Source organism: Mytilus edulis, chromosome 1 (assembly GCF_963676685.1).
Source record: "Mytilus edulis chromosome 1, xbMytEdul2.2, whole genome shotgun sequence".
Taxonomy (NCBI): domain Eukaryota; kingdom Metazoa; phylum Mollusca; class Bivalvia; order Mytilida; family Mytilidae; genus Mytilus; species Mytilus edulis.
The window spans coordinates 60,676,399-60,698,975 of record NC_092344.1 but is presented as its reverse complement, the minus strand read 5'-3'; the positions used below and the strand labels follow the sequence as shown (position 1 = coordinate 60,698,975).

The window sequence follows — 22,577 nt, the reverse complement described above, 5'->3', positions numbered from 1 at the left end:
ACCAATTGTATATGCTTTTCTTCGACTTCTGGTATTTGATTTGCCACTTGGTATCCTTTGTCATCCCTTTTCATGCAATACGTATAAGTGAAGGGCATTCGGCAATCCTCGGTAGAATCCGCTACTCTCCTTACGGAATCGGCCGAGTTGAGACGAATGAAGTGAAGGGATCAGACCACCATTTCAACTACTCCAATTAAGAACAAATGTTAAGGTAGCCCGTCTGTGGCAAAAAAAGTGTATTTGGTGTGGTTGTTTAGCTAGCAAATGAATTTATATAAATGCAACTATTTTGATCGAGAATATATTTAATCATTTTAAGACTAAATTCGCCTTTGGAGGAATTGCCAAAAAAAAAAACAGTTTTATGATAGCAGTGCTCGATTGTATCCTGATGAAGATTTTCAGTAAACCAACAAGCTATCTTAGCACAGAAGATAAGAACGCGCGAACATCATTGCGCCACTACAAGAAAAGTTCGGTTTAGTATACAGAGATTGTGAATTTGCTTCCCAAACATTATTTGATCGTGCATACAAATATTCAATAATATATTTCAATTATTTCTATGAATGTTGGGTTGGGGAAAATTCCAGACAATTATAGTATCAATGAAACAAATATAATTTGTAAACAAAACAAAATTATCAATGTTAATACGGATTCCTAAACAAATCAAATATCAACGCCATCTCTATGTCTGCCAACTGAACACAATTATTTTGCTTTTTCTTTGATAAGGATGTTTATGAAGAGAAATTATAAATGAAATAACTGACGGTTCGCATAGTCTAATAATATCAAAATATTGATTGTTCTCAAAGATAAGATGTTGCGAAACTAGAATTATATTTTTTGTTAGATTTCTCTAATAAATTTCTAACAGACATTTCCTTTCGATGTCAGCATAAAGAATTATATTGTATATAAGATTGCATATTTATAGATTTTTCATAGGCATGTGAAATGAATATTTCTTGTAAGAGAAAAAGCTACTTTTGATGTCAATTTTGCAATTGTGAGAATTACACTGATGAAGTCTGCTCTAGACAATCGTATGAATCGATACGGGACAATCAATGATCAAAAACATGATCTAAAAACATTTACATCATTTTGAAAAACGCATGGCATTCTGTTTTATGGAAATACCTAGAGAGAAACGAATTTAATTAGTTTCGGATGACTCCACACGGGAGAATATCATTGCATCAAGTTTACTGTTTATGACGAACTGCAATAAAATTTTACGGATTACAATTCTAGGATCAATATAATTATAGTTTGGCATTGTCTGCGTGGTCGCAGTATCCTAACTATCATTATATGACAATCATGCATTATATATAGGGTGGATAAGCTAATCGAAAATAAAAGGACAATGGATTACGAAGGAAATAGATTAACAAAAGAGGATAAACAAAAACAATGAACCGATACGTCTGACACAAGTATCTATATACTCTGCACTCGAACGACACTTCCGATAAATTCCAGGATTATAACCATGTATTATTCTCCTTTTTTACTCTTTAATTAGAGAAAACATGGAATTTCCACAAGAATGAATGAAAGAGTTTGAAATATTTCCGCACTTTAATGAACCAATAATTTTTATCAGTGCTGCTGAATTATACATTATATGACAATAAATAATAAATTGATGTGTTTAAAACAATCCACGAAAGTCCCAATGGTGTCTAGCTTCTACATAGCAATGAACGTTCGATCGACATCATTATTCCATGATTACAAGATAATAATTTAGACAGAGTTCGATAAACAGAGTGCAGGATACTGCACCGGCAAATTACCAGTTATTCCCTGGATGTATTCTTCCGATGTTTTACTATTATAATGTTTCATTAAAGTAAATTCGAAGACGATGACTAGGTTTGATGGCGCTCCGATATTCTGTTCATTCTCTTTAAGATAGGGGGCGGTATATCATTCCATAACACAAGGGAAACAACTTCGGTGTTGAGAAAAACACGTGACTTGAATTATACTATTTTCTACAAATAAATAAAAGAGTCAAATAATCTAGTGCTGATCTGTGATGAAACTAAATATGGAAACAATTAATTGGATGTTACTTTTCATATATGGATATTTCACCGAGGACTCCAGAGGACTATATAGAATCAAATATGATTTTATATTTCTTAAATAATTTGTTTATTAACACCTAGTAATTGATGTAGAGTTGTTTAACAAGGAATATATATTCAAATGTCTGATCGGATATGCAGGATGAGGAGAAAGCGTCAAATTTTCTGGACGATGTAGGTGCAACTCCAATTAGAAAAAATGGATACCAGAAGCAAACGGGCGACGATGAACGAATTTTGCTCAATGTTGGTGGTGTTAGACACGAGACCCACGTTTCGACACTCCGGACTATACCGAATACAAGACTAGCGCGTCTTGCTGAATACCACGTTCTTTCAGATAAAAAAGATGAATATTTTTTTGACCGTCATCCTGCTGTTTTCAATTCGGTAATTGATTTTTACAGAACGGGTATGTATAATTTATATTTCATTTTTTTAAACTCATATCCTGGTTATTATGCATCCAACTGAACAAATGAAAATTCTTAAAGTATATTTTATCATTTTTGGAAAGACTTGGGAGTTCAAGTTTTCATTTGTTTTAGTCAGACACATTTGAAATCTGTTAATGCCAAAATGGGTTAATGCAAACATTTATCAATGCAAAAATCTGTTAATGTCAATTTTTTTAATCATACAACATTAAACCATCTGTATAAACATGTAAATGTGTTGCTTGACCCCTGAGGAATTAATATACAATCGATAGATACATATTTTCAGTGCATATCCGATTGTTCATACATATATATTGAAAGGTAGGACAATTTTAGCATCATAAATAATATAGACACAGAGTCCCTATATACTTATATTCACCGTTCCCCTCTTTTATATCTCGTATTGCTCAATTTTATTTGAAACTGTATTACATGCATACGATAGGGTTTCTTTAATATCATTTGAAGGCTGTGAAAATTTCCTGTAATATGACTGAATAAGTCTCCGATCCTTGTTTGGAACATTATACAGTCATCTTTAATTTTGATATGAAATTTATTGATCGGATCTGTAATACGCAATTTGCCTTCGGCTTTACAGTGACATATTCCATGTTTCACGTTCTATAATTAGTAAATGTTAATGAAGATCAGTTAATTAGTGAAAATGTGGTTACATGTAATACCCTAGGTGCAGAATAATTGTTCTTTTGTGTGTTAACATAATGAAAATATAGTAGAACTCTGAATGGCGATATTTCTATGTTCACCAAGAGAATAGTATAGCTGCATCATATATGTTACAGTGAGGCTTGTTGGTGCCATGCTTGCATTTGTTTCCACCTGTTTTGAACTATCAATTCACGTGTCATACATGTATCATGGCGCTACGTGATTATAATATCATTGTATTATGTTAGCAATTTTTTAAATCTTAGATTTCTTTATTGACTATATCTGTTTTGTGACGAAAATTTATAGGTAGTAAAGGATTTGTCTGTACTATTTAAAAATGTGGACTAATTTTTCGAGGATAATTTTTCGCGTTTAGTTCTTTCTCAACTATTATGTGGAGATTTATTTTCACAACTTTCTAAATATTAAGATTTAAGCATAAGGGAAGATCCTTGTTTTAAATATTAGCCTCAGTTTAACTTCGCGTTGTTTTTGGTTTTTTTTGTTTCTTGTAAAAAGCGCGATAATAAATTGCTTTCGAAAATTCTTTGATTTAAAGTTTTCGTTTTACCATCTTGTTGACTCAATTCTATTAATCAGTATTCTCAAAACTTTTCTGGGGTTGTTATTGATCGATATTCATATCTATATTAAATAAGAAGATGTGTTATGATTTTAAATGAGAGGAATATCCACCATAGTCAAAATAAAATTAACGGTACTAATTTTCTTGCACCAGATGCGTATTTCGAAAATACATGTCTCTTCAGTGATACTCGTGGCCAAAATATTTGAAATCCAAAGCTTATATAAAAGATGAAGAGCTATAATCCAAAAGGTCCAAAAAGTATAGCCATATCCGTGAAAGGAATCAGAGCTTTGCATGAGGGAGATGCATTCCTTAATTTATAATATTTTCTATCATTTTGTAACAGCAAATTTAAATACCACAAAAAAATTGTATTTTCATACCAGTACCGAAGTACTGGCTACTGGGCTGGTCATACCCTCGGGAACTAATAGTCCACCAGCAGAGGCATCGACCCAGTGATAGTAATAAAATTAACGGTATTAATTTTCTTGCACCAGATGCGCATTTCGACAATACATGTCTCTTCAGTGATGCTCGTGGCCAAAATATTTGAAATCTAAAGCTTATATAAAAGATGAAGAGCTATAATCCAAAAGGTCCAAAAAGTGTAGCCAAATCCGTGAAAGGATGCCAAGACGTAAACACTTATGGGTCACCAGAAGGCTTTCGACATACAGTAAAACCCAAATCGATAGAGTTCGCTATGTAAGGCTCACTTTGATGAAGTTGATCCACATTTCCATACAATTTACTTTGGTAGAATACATTCAAATCATTTTCTTATTTATAGTTTCTTAAAACTTTCACAACTTAATTATTTGTTCAAACCATTTTGTTTGCTTTGACTTTGGAATTTTCAAAATGGCTGCCGCTCATCTGGCAATAGGGGAAGGGTGCCATCCGCTATTGCTTGCAATCGCAAATCTAGTTATTTGTTCAAACCATTCCATTTGTTTTAACAAATAATTTATAGTAGCAAATGTAATAAAACTTTTAAATCAAGTTTAGGCAATTTCCCTTGTATTGATTTCACTTTGTAGGATAATTTTTAAAAACACCCTAAAATCTTGACTCAAATTCTTTGAGAATTGAAAACTTTATATATAATTTTTTAACAGTTGATCAAATTGCAAATGCTTAACAGACTTAGGACAAGTTTTCGTAATTTATGTGATATTTCCCATAAAAAACTAATATTTTATGGAGTTACGCTATGATTTACTTCTTCTGTTGGGTGTTGGTTCTATCCTTCAATTAACAATTTTATAATTTGAATGCCCTGTGGGCTCTTAACTATTCTTCCACCAGGTTTAATAAGTGTTCCGAAATAGCTTAACGAAAATAATTTGAATTAAGTGTCCTTATCTCCTTTTTTATTTGACAGCGATAATATTTGGTGGCCACGTTTCACTTAGCTTATTGTCGCGTGTTATTTTGATACTGTAACGAAGAAATATGAGTACAGTTATCAACATTGATGCATTTCCCTCAAAGGACAACAATATTGACAGGACAAATATTGATTTAGACGTTTGTACTTTGGAATGCGGTACAATTCCTATAAATGACATTAGGATTAGCATTTTTCTTTTCCATGGTTTTATTTACAAACACTACCTGGAAATGGAGAAAGTTTCCAGGATAGCGTAAAGTTGTTGTTCATTGATGTTTATGATATAATAGTTTCGAGGCACTTTAAAACATTTTTGATCAATCTCACGAATAACTAAGATCATATAAAGTTGCATAAATAATCTGACTTTCTTAGTTTAGATTAATTGAATGAACGTCCAGTGACAAATATTTCATCCATTTTCCTAAGAACAATTGAACAATGTATTCAGTAAGTAGTATGCGATAAATGATTTGACCTGGATGAACACAGAGAAATTAAAACTTCAAATAGATAAAGACTGTACATGTAAGTTAGATACTTCTGGGTAAACAATTTGTCTTGCAGCAGGACAACGTATGTTTCTTGCAAGGTTTTGTTATCATGTTGAGAACCTGGCTCTCATCTATTCCAGATGTAAAGAGGGACGAAAGATACCAAAGGGACAGTCAAACTCATAAATCTAAAACAAACTGACAACGCCATGGCTAAAAATCAAAAAGACAAACAAACAACAGCACACACGACACAACATAGAAAACTAAAGAATAAACAACACGAACCCCACCAAAAAACTAGGGGTGATCTCAGGTGCAACTTAACGTGTCATACATGACATGATTAATATTTTTGCTTTATTGCATATTGATATTGCATTGTAACAAACAAATTGAAATGCAGAATGGTAATTTCAGTGCGTTCTCCATCAAGGCAAAGTGAACTCTCAAAGTGATCGGTTAATTTAAGAAACTCAATCAGTTTATAAATAATCACCGTGTCCTGCTTATCAAATCGAAATTGCAAGCCTTCTGAACTAATTAAAGACTTAAGGGTGAACTCGATTTAACAACTATAATACAACTCTCCGTAACTGCTGCATTCAAAACTAAATAAGACATGAGAGTATCTAAACTGTTCACTGTAGATAGCTATACGTTCTTTTATGAAACAACTAAAGGCGTATATGTTTTCGTCAAATTTTCTTTAGGCCTTGCTTGAAATTGTGATACATAACAAAAAGTAATGTGTATGTACTATTTTGATTAAATGGATTTCGACGCTACTTATGATATGTTTGCTTTAATGTAAATCAAACTTGATTATAAATATTTAATACTTGTATATTAAAGAAATGAGTTATTGTCTTTACTTTTAATTGTTTTCTGCATTGCAGCGAACCTCATAATTCTCCAAGGCAATGGGAACTATGTCAACTATCAAGTTTACTGCAATCGATTTTTATGTGTTTATTTTGATTGATTTAATACCGTTGCTGATAGGTTGAGACAAACTTGACTTGAAATAAGGTTACATTTTCCTTATGTAACCATCGTTGTCGTTAGAACAGTATGGATGTTTTGTTGAAATAAAATAGGGAGATGTGGTATGGTTGCCAATGAGACAACTATCAAACGAAGTCCAAATGAAGGCATACAGCAAGCAAACACTACTGAATAAAAGGCTCCTTTCTTGGGACAGGTACAAACAGAATGTAGCAGGGTTAAACATGTGTGTGGTTCTTGTGTCTTCGACAAACCTCGGACATTGGTATGAAAGCGCAACATAGTAATAAACTTTAGTTAGAAATTACTTGATTCGCCAGATAGGCATGAAGCACAAAACAACTAACACAAAGACAAGAGACAGAAAGTGTCGAACTTAAAGTACTCACAGTACTGAAAGCTAAGGAACGAAAAATCGTCTCTTTTGTCGTCATATTTTTGTTTTGATTTTCTGGTGTGAAGCTGAAATATCTAAAATCTAAAAAAAAAAAAAGACAATTTAGGTGTTAGCATTATAATTATGCAAAGGAACTAACAATATAACTAAATAAGAAAAGTGTTCTGTAAAAAATCGAAAGGTCATAATTGACAATCGATTTTAAAGGATAATCAAGAACCCGTAACTCACCATAATTTGTTATAACATGAGCAACAAGACGGGTGCCACATGTGGAGCAGGATATACTTACCCTTCTGAAGCACCTGAGATCACCCCTAGTTTTTGGTGGGGTTCGTGTTGCTTATTCTTTAGTTTTCTATGTTGTGTCATGTGTACTATTGTTTGTCTTTTTCATTTTTAGCCATGGCGTTGTCAGTTTATTTTCGATTTTTGAGCTTGGTATCTTTCGTCCCTCTCTTAAACAACCATAATAGTTTTGTTTTGCACTCCACTGTTTTCATATGCCTTATTGCATAAGTGTTCGTAACCAGTTCTATTATTTTAGCCAGGGAACTAGTGAAAATCACGGAAATATTATTAGTCGACACATACTTGGAGTTGAGATGAAACGATATTTGAAGGTTAGGTAACTAAACATAGTAAGGCTATTCAAATGTCCGTAGCGACTCCCTGTGCGACACACAGCCTTCAATATAGAACAATTTATAACCAGGTCTGAAGAACTTCCGTGTTGTATTAACGTATGTTTGGCTTTGAGAATAACTAATGATGGTCAGTCTAAAACTTGTGCACTCACTGGAGTCGTAATGAAAATAACGCTTTATGAATATGGTGTATTCGGAAGCATATTATGATTTATAAGTACCTGACCACGCCAGGCGCTATATTTATATTAATATGAGGAGAGGCGCAATATTTATATTAGTATGAGAAGAGGTGCTATATTTATATTAGTATGAGAAGAGGCGCTATATTTATATTAGTATGAGAAAAAGGATCGAAAAAAAATAGCTTAATTCATCAAATATCAATTTGGCTCAAGAAAGTTGAAATCTTTAGTTGATTTATGTTATACATCATGTCACCATACAAGTTCTTACCAAGAATCTGATAATACCCTCGGTCACAAGCAGTCCACCAGTACTGACGGTATCAATCCGATGTGTTTTCCACGTTTTATTAAATACAAGTTTGTATCAAAAATATAAATAGATTATAAATTACTACAATGATAATGGACACACAAGCTATCACACTAACACACAAACGCCTTACATTTAAATTGCCCCAAAATGAGTTGCACCTGAGGAATTACACTGCCACTGCTCAACAGGAGTGATTCAAAGCAGAGATTTGGTCAAGGTCTAAGATAGACACAGTTAAGACATGATAAACATTAATCAAACCACAAAGACATACCAACATAATAATAACCGAAATTGCCTAATTAGCAAATGAAACATAGGAACAGTGGTAATGCAATACGCATGGGCTTAATCTGAAAGTAGAGGATTGAATAATATTGATTACGTCTGTCTCGGTTTATACATCTTTGAATTCTTATTAAGCTCTTTATTAGAACTTAGAATCCTTCGACCACCTTCTTGGCGCCATAAAAAGTTATCATCCGAAAGTAAGCTTTCTCCTGGTGTGCTAGATTTACATTCAAAAGATGGAGGATAACCGAACGTCAGATCATCTAATCAAGTATTCCTTTTGTTATCTTGTCTACATTGTTCATTTACTGATATTTTCCCGCTGATTATCCCTTCATAAGATTATTTCCTAAACTCTTTTGCGTGTGAAATGTAAGACCTCGCCATGACATAAGTCAATGAAATTATCCAATGGAATGACAGGAGGTCATTCGGAGGAGAAATATTGAATCTATGGAATGCAATTATAACATTATGATGTATATTAAATGGAATTTGACTTTCATGGTTAAAAAGCATGTCTGTTGTGTAACCAGGCATTGTAAACACAACCGATCTTCCGTATATTCATACATATTATATTCTCTTTTGTATTTATGATTAAGGCATATCTAAATACATGTCGAAAGATTCTCAGTCATTCTTCAAATAATTGTCTAACTAATCGATGATAATCATATTAATCATAGAGAAAAGTTCGATTTTTATGGCTGAGCGGAGGAAGATTTTGGCAGACGATAAGATTCGGTTGTGTAATTTCTGTCATTTTTACCGAGTGGAAGATTTAATTCATTACCCAATATAGTTATCAAATCAATATATACTGGTAAATTAGAATGTTTCCATGATCTCATGCTTAATTTTGTACAATTGGTCTGATGAATGTTTTGCGGCAATTGTATAAAAAAATACTTTCCGCTGTTTGCATTGAAATCGAAGAGAAATTCTCCATAGCAGTAATTAACAAACAAGAGGCACCACATGCCATTGCCTATTTAAGTGTGAGTTGCTAAACTTTATTTATGGCATTATCATACTGTCCGTGTTTTCTGTGTTAAAGAAGGGAACTTATATTGATTTTAATTTGAAATGTTGAAACAGTCCCTTTTAGTATGTTTTTTTTTCGAAATGTGCAGATAATATTCTTTGACATATGTCATCGCAACATCGACATATAAATCTTTTATAAATGTTACAATTGTCATAACCACAATCCCGTCCTCATTCCTCGGGTGTGGCCTACCGCATAAGATACATCAACGACTTTGTAGTTCCCGTGGGATTTTGACTGATGCTTGGTCCGTTTCTGTGTGTGTTACATTTTAGTGTTGTGTCGTTGTTCTCCTTTTATATTTAATGCGTTTCCCTCGGTTTTAGTTTTGTTTTTTGTCCATTGATTTATGAGTTTTGAACAGCGGTATACTACTGTTGCCTTTATTTTGTATTGACACGCACAACATGACGGGTGTAGAGCAGGATCTACTTATCCTTCTGAAGTACCTGAAATCCCTGTCGGTTTATGTTAGCTAAGGGTTCGTTTTTATTACCAGTCTAGTTTTTTTTAATTATATTTGCTGTACTGTTGTTTTTGTCTTCTGATTGTTTTTCACTATTAGCCATGTCATTGTCTGTTTGCTTTCTACTTCTGACTTTATATGTCCCTTTAAAAACTTTTTCCTCTATTTCATGTATACAATTTAAAATGATCTCTTGTTTGTCTTTGTCGGTATCGAAATCGAGAGAAGCCCATCGGAACTAATTGAATACTATTCTACGCTAAGTAACATTGATGTGCCATGTGGTTGTCCAAACGTTTGTATTTTATTTTGTGTATTTCACAATTATATCGCTAGCTGTTAAATAATGACCGAGTTTATTACATTTCTTTCTCCGTTTTATTCAGTATATTTTTGGTTACGCTGCTTCTGTATGTTTTAATGCAATTTTCTTCATTAGCCATTGACTTTGTGCTGCTTCCACAACTTATATAGGAATTTCAAGTTAAAACAATGTTATTTTTTTGGACGGTGAACATTTTTGCATACGGAGGAACAAACAAGTAACCTTGCGAAAGAAGCTTGATATACATGAATTTGTGAATGGGTAAAGGGTGTCATGGTGGCTTTTTTCTTTTTCTTTTTCCTTCCTTAATTTGAAAACTGAATGGAGACTTTTTTTATATCTTACTTCTACGAACTTAAGGTTCCAACTCCCAAATGCTAAACTGCGCTTAGAATAATTTGATTTTCATTTTATGTCTGTTTTGGTAAAATTGCTGTTTAAGTGTTAGGTTCTTACAAAAGAGAGGTATAGCTAGCTATAGAATTAGGTTCAATCATAAGAAAATGCATGTATCAAGTAAGGAATATTACAACTGTTATCCATTCGTTTGATGTGTTTGAGCTTTTGATTTTGACATTTGATTAAGTACTTTCCGTTTTGAATTTTCCTCGGAGTCCGGTATTTTTGTGATTTACTTAATGCATCAATAATTACATTAGATGTATGTTTCATTATAATATTTTATTCTGATTGGCTAACTGCACATCACGTGTTATTCCGTAAGCAGTTGCATTGCTTAATACAACTTTTCACTCATGATAACACGTGCTCCAACAATAAAGTGCACAGGTGAATAAATAATAAAATTATATATAAAATTCGTGTTTTCATGATCATAGCTAAAAACTGTAATTATAAGTATTGAATGCTTCTTTTTGTAACTTTATAGGGTTGTAAAAGCGTTGACCGTGCGTACATTTTTAGAATGAAGCGCTTCCGCGCTTCATACAAAATGTACTTCGGTCAACGCTTTTACACCCCAATAAATTTACAAAAAGAAGCATTCAATTCTTAATTGGATTTCCTATTGTTATGGTTTAGAGCGCTTTTAATGAAGGTAAATACCAAAAAGTGTTTCGTTTCAGACGCATTGAATTTATTAAGGATTATTCTTTTTTAAACATGCTAAAACCAAAAAATATATCGGAGAAATGTTTTCTTCGGAGCTTTTGATATTTTGGGCATATTTCTAATATAATAAGAGTATCAGATTTAATTTTTTTAGACAATAAGGTGAAAAAACAATAAAGATCTCTAACGCATTGCACATTCGTCTTCGTATAGCTTTTGTGTCATTATGACGTAAAGGAAATAATTTTATATATCGGTCTTATGTTATGAAAAGATAAACTTGTTTTTGAATAAACAAAATTCTGGATTAAACAATTTCCCAGTAATATACATTTGACATTATTTGCCTTAAAAAAAGAAAACAAATATATGCAATCATCTTAAAAAAGTTTTCTGTTCCTAAGAAAAATAGGGAATTTCATCAAAATAGTTATCAAAGGTACCAAGATTATAATTAATACGCCAAACGCGCGTTTCGTCTTCATAAGACTCATCAGTGACGCTCATATAAAAACAGTTAAAAAGCCAAACAAGTACAAAGTTGAAGAGCATTGTGGACTCAAAATTCCAAAAAGTTACGCCAAATACGGCTAAGGTAATCTACTCCTGGGATAAAAAAAATCCTTAGTTTTTCGAAAAAATCAAAGTTTTGTAAACAGGAAATTTGTAAAAATGACCATATAATTGATATTCATGTCAACACCGTAGTGTTGACTACTGGGCTTGTGATACCCTCGGGGACGAAACGTCCAACAGCAGTGGCTTCGACCCAGTAGTGTAAAATATTTATCAAAGATACAAGGTGTATACTTTAGAAAAATTGGTACCGTTAATGTTATTAGTACACTAGAAGTAAGTCTCATCTGCTTAGCAATTTTGTGAGGTAATGATAAATTCAGAACTGTTGCTGTCTTAAACTCGTTTTTCCTAAATGTTTTACAATTAGATACCATGGTGACTTATTGGCAAGTTAAATTTTCTGATAAGGCAAAAGACATTTGTTTGAATCCAATATTGTCCTGAACAAACATAAACAGAGCCATTTGTCAGCGGTTGTATTCCAGTATCAGTTGTTTATTACGACTCTGTTTTCTTAATGAGCGTAAATATTCAAAGTGAAAAGAACCGTTGTGAAGTAGATGTAGAAACTATTAAATTACGTGTATTTCTTTAATAAAATTTAGATACCAATTGAAAGGCTTTAATCGAGTTCTTTTTCTATAAATTTTTAAATTGCAATGACTGCAATGACACAGAATATTCAGAACACTTTAGACGCATCAAATTCATAAGGTACGACTTTCTGTTACACAAGCTTCGACTTGAAAAAAGGACACGACTCTTTGAATATTCGATATATGCTACCTATGAAATCAAAAGGACGTTCTGACCGATTGATCATATAAAACTGAAATGGTGATTACGCATAAGATACAAATTTATACATCATATCTTCTTATATTTATGTAACAGACTAAATTGATAGGTTCTTGTCCTTAAACAGCTTTCAGACAAACATAAGATAAAGTGGCATTCCTTCATACATCTTTATTTATATAATTGTCTCTGTCTTTACATCAGGCATGTGACTCGTGTCATGGGTCAAGGTGAGAGGATGCAGGCAAAATCCTCTCTTTTACTTCTACGTTACTACATCAATTAAATTCGTTTACTTCCATTTTTCTGCGTCTTACGATCTTCGTTTAACCAATTTCGAAAGAATAGTTTCTTCGACTTGATGAAAAAAACCTTTTGAAATTCACCTTAAGGAGGTTGACCTTAGTTAAGGGAAATAACTCTTAAAATTGTCAGTATGTTTATGTCAACCATTTTCACAAGTATATTCTAAGCTTCTGGGTAACATAGACTATTTCCAATCTGTTTTAGGTAAATGTTTAAAATATATTGATGAAACTTGACTTAAACAAGCGCATTACTGATTTAAAGAGTTATCTCCCTGAAATAAGGTCTACACCTTTAAATGGATTTGCTATTATTTATAGTTTTTTTTCTTCATATATAGCAGTTTGAATTTGTCGGTTCTTATACATACTTGCTTTTAAATGTTTGATTTTCAACGTTCCTGATGAAGGGAAATATAGAAAAAAATGCTACGCACGCATTACATTTATAAACTTATATCTTTTATCTCTTTAGACAAACTGTTCTTTCTAGTTTTTCTGTTCATATTTAAGTAGAGTAAGCGTTTTCTTTCTTTATTTTTTTATTATTTTTTTGTTGTTGCATAGAACTATTTTTTTTCTTTCTCATTCATTGATTATTACTTGTGCAATGAAGCATTGATGGGTAATATGTCATAAATGTGCAATATTACAAACTAATGGAATTTTCCTGCATTGAAATTTCCTGCTTTTATGGTATTACATAAGCGTGTTGTGCAATCATCAATATAGCATATTGTTGCTATCAAATGACATCCCCGTCAATGTTCAGTTGCTAAAGAATTAATGTTTTGAAAATAAATATCCACATATTAATACTACAACACATCGAGTCAAATTATTGACTTAAGCGACCAGATTTTCCAATAAAGATCAGCTGTATATTGAATGCAAAACTAAAATGCCATATGAAGTATCATTCAGGATAAATGTCGGGGTAATCTGTAGGGTACTCAGTCTGACCTCTTACTATTATCATATTATACTGAATCATTTATTGTCAATAAATGTCAGTTTGTCTTACAAGGAAGATTTTATATTAAAAATATATCTTGTATTCATAAAAAAACTTTAATACCATAAATATATTGAAAAATGGATGACTTATAAACTACAAAGCTATCCAATTTTTCTTACCAGGTAACATAAGTATTAGCTTTTTACAACAGCAAAGGTCACTATGACCTATCAGGAATCTTTTATGCGTCCTCCATAATGGTCTCTGGCAAAACACCAAGTTCCCATATACCCGCCTCACTCGAACTCAGCTTTGGAATTTCTGTATAATAGATTTCGAGAAAAAGTCCATCATGTTTGGAAGAAGTAGAAATATCTTTGATTTAAGTTGTTTAAAAAAATTGCGAAAAGCATATAAATTATCGTCACTTTAAAACAAACTATATCGTCATTCATTATAAAAAACCAAAATTAATGCAATTTTAATTACCTAATGAAGGTAATCTCCATAGAGGTCGACACGATTATAAGTGGTATACTATCAAAGATGTTTTGTTACTCCATTTTCTACTTTTTTTTATCTGATCTTGTCTCTCTTTTTGTGCTCATGTCAGTTGTTGGTGTTCGATTTAGAATAGTTTCAAAATACTGGTATCTAAAGGCCTTTATAGAATAATACTTGATTTAGGTGTGCTAATTGATGAAGTCACATGAGCCGTGATTATATCTTTTTCCTTCTCTACTTAAGATCATGATGACACCCAATTTCACAGCATTCAATTAAACATTACACTGTATAATAGAATGAAATTCAAAACAGTGTGGCTGTGGCCATTGATTGACACATTAAATTCATCCATTGACTGGGACAATTTACGTGAACGTTTGTATGTAACGACCACTGTTTACGACGTACCTACGATAGACATTTAAACTGTGGGGTCACCAAAGGTTCTCAACACCTTAATAAAGTAATTAGAAAAATTAATCAGAAATAACACGATGTTTTGATTTATATCAATTATATAAATCAAAACATAAAGGTTATTCCTGATTAATTTTTCGAATTATTTTATAATTAAAGGCGTTAAGAAACCTTAAGTGACCCCACAGTTTAAATGTCTATCGTAGGTACGTCGTACACAGTGGTCGTTACCGACAAACGTTCACGTAAATTGTCCCAGTCAATGGATGAATTTAATCTGTCAATCAATGGCCACAGCCACACTGTTTTGAATTTCATTCTATAAGAACATAAAAGGTTATAAAAATGCGTAGTGATTAAACGACATTTTCATGTTTGGAATATACTAGTTATCGATTTTTAGCATATGTTTCAGAACTTATTATGTAGCTGCACTTCTAGTTCCGTCCTTTGACGTGTCGTTAAAATCAAAAGAATTATTGATATTTCCTTTACTAGGTTTTTTTTATGAAGATCTTATAGATAGATATAAGAAGATGTGACATGAGTGTCAATGAGACAACTCTACATTAAAGTCGCAATTTGTAAAAGTAAATTATTATAGGTCAAAGTACAGCATTATATTAGTTAACAATGGTCTAACATTATCTATGAATTATATCGTTTATAAGCTTTATAATAATATTGTATTGCATTTGTCAATACCTTATTTTTGTTTTTGCATCGGAACTCTTGTACAAACTTCTATATATGTCCACACTGTAGTGGTTTGTATAAATCAGTTGATGATTTGAACATCTATAAACAAAAATGATAACATGATAAGGCATAAGACAATACAAAAGACCACATTAACTAAAGATGTCCTATTTAGTCTTCGTTATTATAATTTATAGGACAAAGGTGATGGTCTAAAAAAAAAACCACTCTTCATATTAAAGATAAAATCCAGTAGTCAGACATTCAAAAAAATCTTAGCCTTGACATCACATTTTTGCCTGAACATTAAAAGCATATTTGAATTCCGATGTAACATTTGCATTTATCGTCTATTTATTCACTTATCGATGTCAATATCATGGAATTACAAATTCTTTATTTGATCATCCTTCCGAAAACCATTTAGATAACTAATTATACTGATTGTACAGCAAAAATCCGTCATATGAAATTGATGAAGATGTTATTTATAATCATTCTAGCATCAGGATATTATATTGATCAATGATGAATTTTATAACTAAATATACGTCAAATTTGTAACTCTAAATTTTCTTTTTTTGTAAAATATTTCACTATGTGCATGGATTAGACTGATTCTAAAATTGTAGGATAGGTTATGTATCTGAGGGATTAATGACATTAAGAGACTGGGGAAAACAAATTTATCTTAATAAAATTAAATATAGAAAAAGTTCTGTCACGAAATGGTTTTGAAAATTCTTGTTTTCAATCAACGATTTCTTAACCATAGTGTTGGTTATAGTCTATTATAATTAATTATAGTTGGTGAGATCGTTTAAATAGAAATTATCTTAAGAAACACCAGAACGGACGACCTTTTATCCCATAGCCATTAGCAAGTGCTCTTCAATATAAAGATATTCATGGTCACTTAGAGTTCTATGGCACTCCTATTTATCAATTATTCAACAGAAGTACTATGAAATGGCGGGATTTAGTTGTCGGCTGCTGCTGATAGCAACAACTGTACTGAAAAAAAAACTTAATGAACGCAGTTGACCTTATCCCATGTTATTTAATTGCAGAGTATAGTTGATTTTGTATTCCGATGATGCGGATATCTAATTGGATTAACACTTTGTAACCTCCTAGTGGCGTGTTTTTCTAACATTGGACACAAGACATCGATAAACCAAACCCCGTCTGACTGCTATCGACATAATGCCAGTAGGTGAAATATACATGAAACGATACGGTGCGTTTTGATGGCTGTGTTAGACATCACGGAAACTCGTCTATTTTGATTTTGTTAATTAAATATTGATTTTACTTGTAACAGCTGGAAACGGGTGTTCATTTTTTGTGGATTCAGAATCAGAAAGATGCAATATATATTGTTTCATTTAGCTCATCGTCCAAACTTTAAGGCTTCAATAACCATTTCAATACCATATAAGATGTTGATAGAATTTGTATGAACGTATTGTGGGTGGGTTTTTTTCAGAACGGTGGCATCAAATAAATATTAACACGTTGGGTGTTTTCGCTCTTCATACAAAATGTACTTCGGTCAAGGATTTTTGTCCCAATAAAATTATGAAAGACGCATTCAATTCTTAAGTTGATGAAAGCGCGAGTGGCGTACAAATTATAATCTTGTATTTTTTATCACTATTTTAAAATATTGTTGGTTTGTTCTTCTTTCATAATTGTTAGTTGTATAAGCTCAGATTCTCCACCTAATTGACTGTTGTCTGCACCTTATTTTGTTGCAATGTATGACAGGTTGCGTTTGTCATAAATTTCACGAGCTACGGTCGGAATCATTGATAACACATTATGCGATTGCACATGATATTTCAAGAAAAATTCAGGTTTTTCAGTTTGAATTTTTATAACTATTCCATAGGGGTAGTAATTGACAAAGCTTTAAAAGATTTGTAACTGAAAATTTGGGATACGACGTTTTGATTCGCCAGTCAAACTGCATTTTCGGTCGTCAAACTTCTAAATGACAATTCTTCAAACATAGTACTGTTATTCCTTTAATCATAGTATATGTAATCATTCATCATTTGATGAGCGTCTTGTTCTCGTTTGCCATCGTCGCACTTTTTTGCCTACTCTCAATCATTTCTACGTTCCTCTGCTATAAGATTTTCTATATAACAGTCCGTAATTGTCGTCTTTTACAGATCAATGAAGCCGATTCCAAACATCCACTAAAATATACTTTTGCTTAAGACAGTTAATTATATTTGTGAGGAGCTTGAATAAACATTGAAACACATTGGTCCCACTGTGGCGACGTTTTGTGATATTTTAAATGCTTCATTAGTAGAATTCAGAAGCGAATTTGACTTATCTTCAGATTTCATGAATATTCTATGCAATAGTCTATCGGTATGGTTCTTTTATGGATAGTTCGTATCATCTTTAGAAGTTGTCTTTCAATAATGTTGCTAATGCATGAGAAGATACAAGAAAATGAATTGTGATGGATTTGGTTTGACACGTACAAAGAGATATTTGCATTAAGTGTTATATGAGCATCGTGATATATTATGTTGGAGCGTTTTAAGTGCACATAATGTCTGCTAACGTTTTAGCATTTATCCAGTCTGCATTACATTTGCATTTAAGAGTGACACGAACTTATACATATCAATTAGTAATAATGGTGGTTGGTTGAGCAACGGTTCTTCATTTGTCACTTTAAGAAGAAAATCGTACCTAGAAAACCGTCTGTCATACTCTAGACGGAGTATACAAATGAGTATGCACAAATGTTGTTTTGGGTGTTTTACGGCATCAAGACTCCCAACTACTGTTTATGTGACAGCATAGTATACATCTTAATTAAATTTCAATGATTGTAAGACACCGAAAGTTACAATTATCCTGTCTCTGTCTTGAGCTACTCTGTTGGTAAACAGTAAATATATTCACTGCACGTCTGAAAATATCTCATTAGTTTAATCGCTAAAGCAAGTGATACATAATAATATAAGGTCTATACAACATGAACACCTGAATTTGTTTACCAACATAGTTTGCGTAGGTCGTCTTTGATCGTTTTTTTTTTCTTTGTACTTTTTTCAATATCTATATTTGTCTCATTTTCTCTGTTACCGTCTGTCTTTCAACGACTTGTAATTGTTCATGTCTGTGGTATATTCTTTGAAACTTATCTTGGGAAATCCCCATCTGTTCTGTCGGAAATTATCTCAGGAAATTATATACCAACTTCTTATCACCTGTAAACAATTCATAATTCTCATTAAGCACACGTTATTTATTATTTTCATTTAACCCTAGTCCATTACAGTTTTAAGTCGTTATGTAATGTCATTTGCCCTGTTGCGTGCCATTGATAACAAAAACAATCGCCTGATCAAAAGTAAAACTATTGAATTGTGCAAATATTATGGAATGATTCCGTTGTCGTCTGCTGTGATGTAATTAAAGGTACTCAGACGATTTTAATACAGAAGTTTTCGAAATTACCACAATCTGAAATCGATGAACACTACATAATATAGTATGATTCAAGCAAACACCATGTCAGACAGCTTTTTAGTACGTAAATTGAAATATAACTTTTAAATGGTATCTACTATTTACTTCTAAATTTCTTATAATGTTTCTTATATGATAATCAAATTGTATTAGACTCGCCATCAATCTTGGTAACGATAGACAACAAATTATAAGTGTATCACTAAACACAAACCTATGCTGGGCTGCAGAATGAATTGGACTTTAATCAAGAGCTTCTCAAATGACCATATATTAGAATACGAAAGAATGCATGAGGCTTAACAGACGGCTGCTATAAATTGTAAATATTTCCGGTTAGATATTGGACTCAACCGGTTATACTCATTGTGAGATTGAAAGAAAGATAAATCTGTTTCTTAAACACAATGCATTTGTTTCGTGCCTACAAAACTTGTTTTGCAAGATACGCGCGTAATACCTTGATTTCGTACTCATTAGACCACAAACAATCAATGTTTAGGTGTTTTTTATACATGTATTTCCGGACCAAGGTCATCGTATTGCACATTGCTGGTGTCTATGATATATACGTTCTACTAGTGGTGAATTCAACACACCAGGATTTAAATTGTGTACGCCTGAGGCGCATTTTGTCTTCAAATAGTTTATGGTCAAGTTGTGGAAAAAAGAGAAATATTCACTGTCCCGTTTCTGGTTAACATCAGTCTATTTTAGAACATGCGTGCTAAAAATAAAAACGTTTTATAGAAATAAAATCTCGAGAAGGGTGAAAAAGCAATAATAGTCATAAGTTAAATTATATAGCAAGTTATGTTCTGAAAAAGTGAATTTAACCTTCTAGGAATATAATAGCAGGCGAATGTTACTATCAATTTAGATTGTGTTTACATGTTCATCAACGGAATAAGAAAAGCGGAAGTGGACGTGAACCAGGACACAATTTTGTGAGAAAGAAAGAAACTTTTCAAAGATCAAACACAGTAATAAAAGCCAACTTAAAGTGAACAGAGGAATTTGATTATTGTTGAGTTGATTTCCTTGGTTTCAGCATGAAAAACAAATAAGATAAAACGAAGTTAAGGTCAATAAATTCTGATTATTGAGTTTTAGATATGTCAATTTGATCTTTTATATACAAAATTAAAAAAATTATATGTGGTTTGATTACGCATCTAATAACTTTCCACTTTAGAACGATTATATAAAACAAAACCCATACTTAAAGGCAAGCTTTTTAAAGTCCATGATATACTGCATTTTAACTCTGTTGACTTTTTATTGTTGTACTAGTGTTAACCATAATATCTTACCTAATCTGCTGCATTATATACAGCAGTCCCTTCATACATATTATGATAAAGAGTGACGTAGAATTCAATATGTCAATTTGCGGCAGAAAAACTACCGATAGACTTCCGCAAAACTTCAAATACTGTAAGTAAGTAAACTCTCAGATAGGATGTCGTGTAATTCGTCTATGAAATAACAACCCTAATAAAAACAAATAACCCAAATGTTAACGTATATATTCTATGTATAGCAGATTCTTAGTAGACTAAGTAATAATTAACAAATATTTTATATATCAATAAAATTACTTCCTGTTTTCAATAAAATTTTGAATTTTTTATGTTGTGAATTGATGGAAAAAAATGAAATTCAACTGACTATAAACAGCTTGCTTTTGTAAAAGATTGAACAATATGGCATAACGAGAAATTATGTATAAAGACAAAAAAAAACAAAAATACATAAACAAAATATATGTCAGTTTAAGAAAATATTGAATTATAGCAGAAGAAGAGCCCCTAAACAACCCTGTAATTAAAAAAAATATTTTCCTTCCTAATATTGACTATTTCTGTATATCTTCGGATAATATTTTGTATCCAAATTCTAAATGTATCAGTTTCAATTCCCATTAGTTGTCTAGAAGTAATGCTGATTTGTAATAAGGCTCAACTAAGAGGGTATATCAGGATTTAGAAAAATAGCTCTCTACATCATGAACGCGTTTTAAATAGACAGTTTTGCCGATCTATTTTAATCACTGGTGTGAAACAAAATTTAAACAGTTTGTTTGTTTTGTGCACACATCATCATCAATATGTAATTTAATATAATCTATGCAACTGTCATACAAGTAAGAGGTATGGCTATCTATAAAACAAGATAATATCCACAATTTTCTACATAAGAAAATTCCTGTACCAAGTCAACAATATGACAGTTGTTATCTATTCGTTTGATGTGTTTGGGATTTTCATTTGGCCATTTGATTACGAACTTTTCGTTTTGGTTTTTCCTTATGAGATCGGCATTATAGTTGTTTTACTTCTTACCTACCTAGGAGCTTAGAATATATTTATAAGGGTTGACTCAAATACTCCTCTGATTATCAAGGAAAGTTGTCGGCGTTCATCAAGGTTTACTTCCTTAAATTAACATAAAGAATTAATATATCACTCTAGAAACAGGGATATGACAAGAGAACTAAAGCCATTTATTATGTAATAGATGTAGTTCATTTCGACAAAAAATAAACAGAATCATTTTCATAACAGACAAATAAACAACAAAATGTTTACTTCATAAGGAAGGGATATATGCTCGTATATGCAAAATTCAAATTTGACACCGACAGTCTTTTACAAAAATCAAAATTTTCGAAGATGGACTTTCCAAATAGTTGTTAAGATGTTATGTTCATTTACGTGTATTTTTTCCTTATACCTAGGATAAATGCATGCCTGCTTTGTGTTCACCAATGTCTATTCAACATTACCTTTCTACTTATGTATACATCTCTACCAAATTGTGAATGTCATTTGATTATTCTAGTTTGTCGATAATAACAGCGTGTTTTTAGCTATGTACATTTTTTTAAAATAAAAATTTATCCTTTTTTTTATTTTAAAGTTATGTTCTTTCTCACCTCACTAAGGTGACAACATCCAGATTAAAATGTAACTATTTCCCTTTGACCGATATCTAAAACAGGCTGATTACGTAATCAAATTTAGAAATGCCTCTCAAAAACAATTTTTATGTCTTTTCAGAAATGAAAAATCTTTTTCGTATTCATTAATCGTATAAATTAATACGTTCTTATACTAGGTACTTATTGATTTTACTGTGTAAAATCTCAGAAAAGTTTAAAATTTTAATTACGTTGTTCAATAAATGTCGAAATGGTAGTTCTCAAGGAATATTACGTGTATTTTATTTTAACAAATTCATTAAAGTGTCAAACACTTAATGCTTATTGCAAAAGAGATGATTAAATATTGCGATATTACTAAAATTTTAGTTTCTTGAATTGATGTGAAAAATTCTATTTCA

At 31.9% G+C, this 22,577-nt stretch overlaps 1 protein-coding gene across 2 annotated transcripts in view; it reads left to right on the top strand.

Moving 5' to 3' along the window:
• Positions 1-811: 811 nt before the first annotated feature.
• Positions 812-22,577, top strand: part of LOC139486159 (potassium voltage-gated channel protein Shaw-like) — a 50,418-nt gene continuing 28,652 nt past the window's right edge. For both annotated transcript variants that reach the window (XM_071270946.1, XM_071270937.1), the window contains exon 1: positions 812-2,523. In XM_071270946.1, the coding sequence (XP_071127047.1) occupies positions 2,247-2,523 (277 nt within the window). In that variant the 5' untranslated portion in view covers positions 812-2,246. The remainder of the gene's footprint in view (positions 2,524-22,577) is intronic.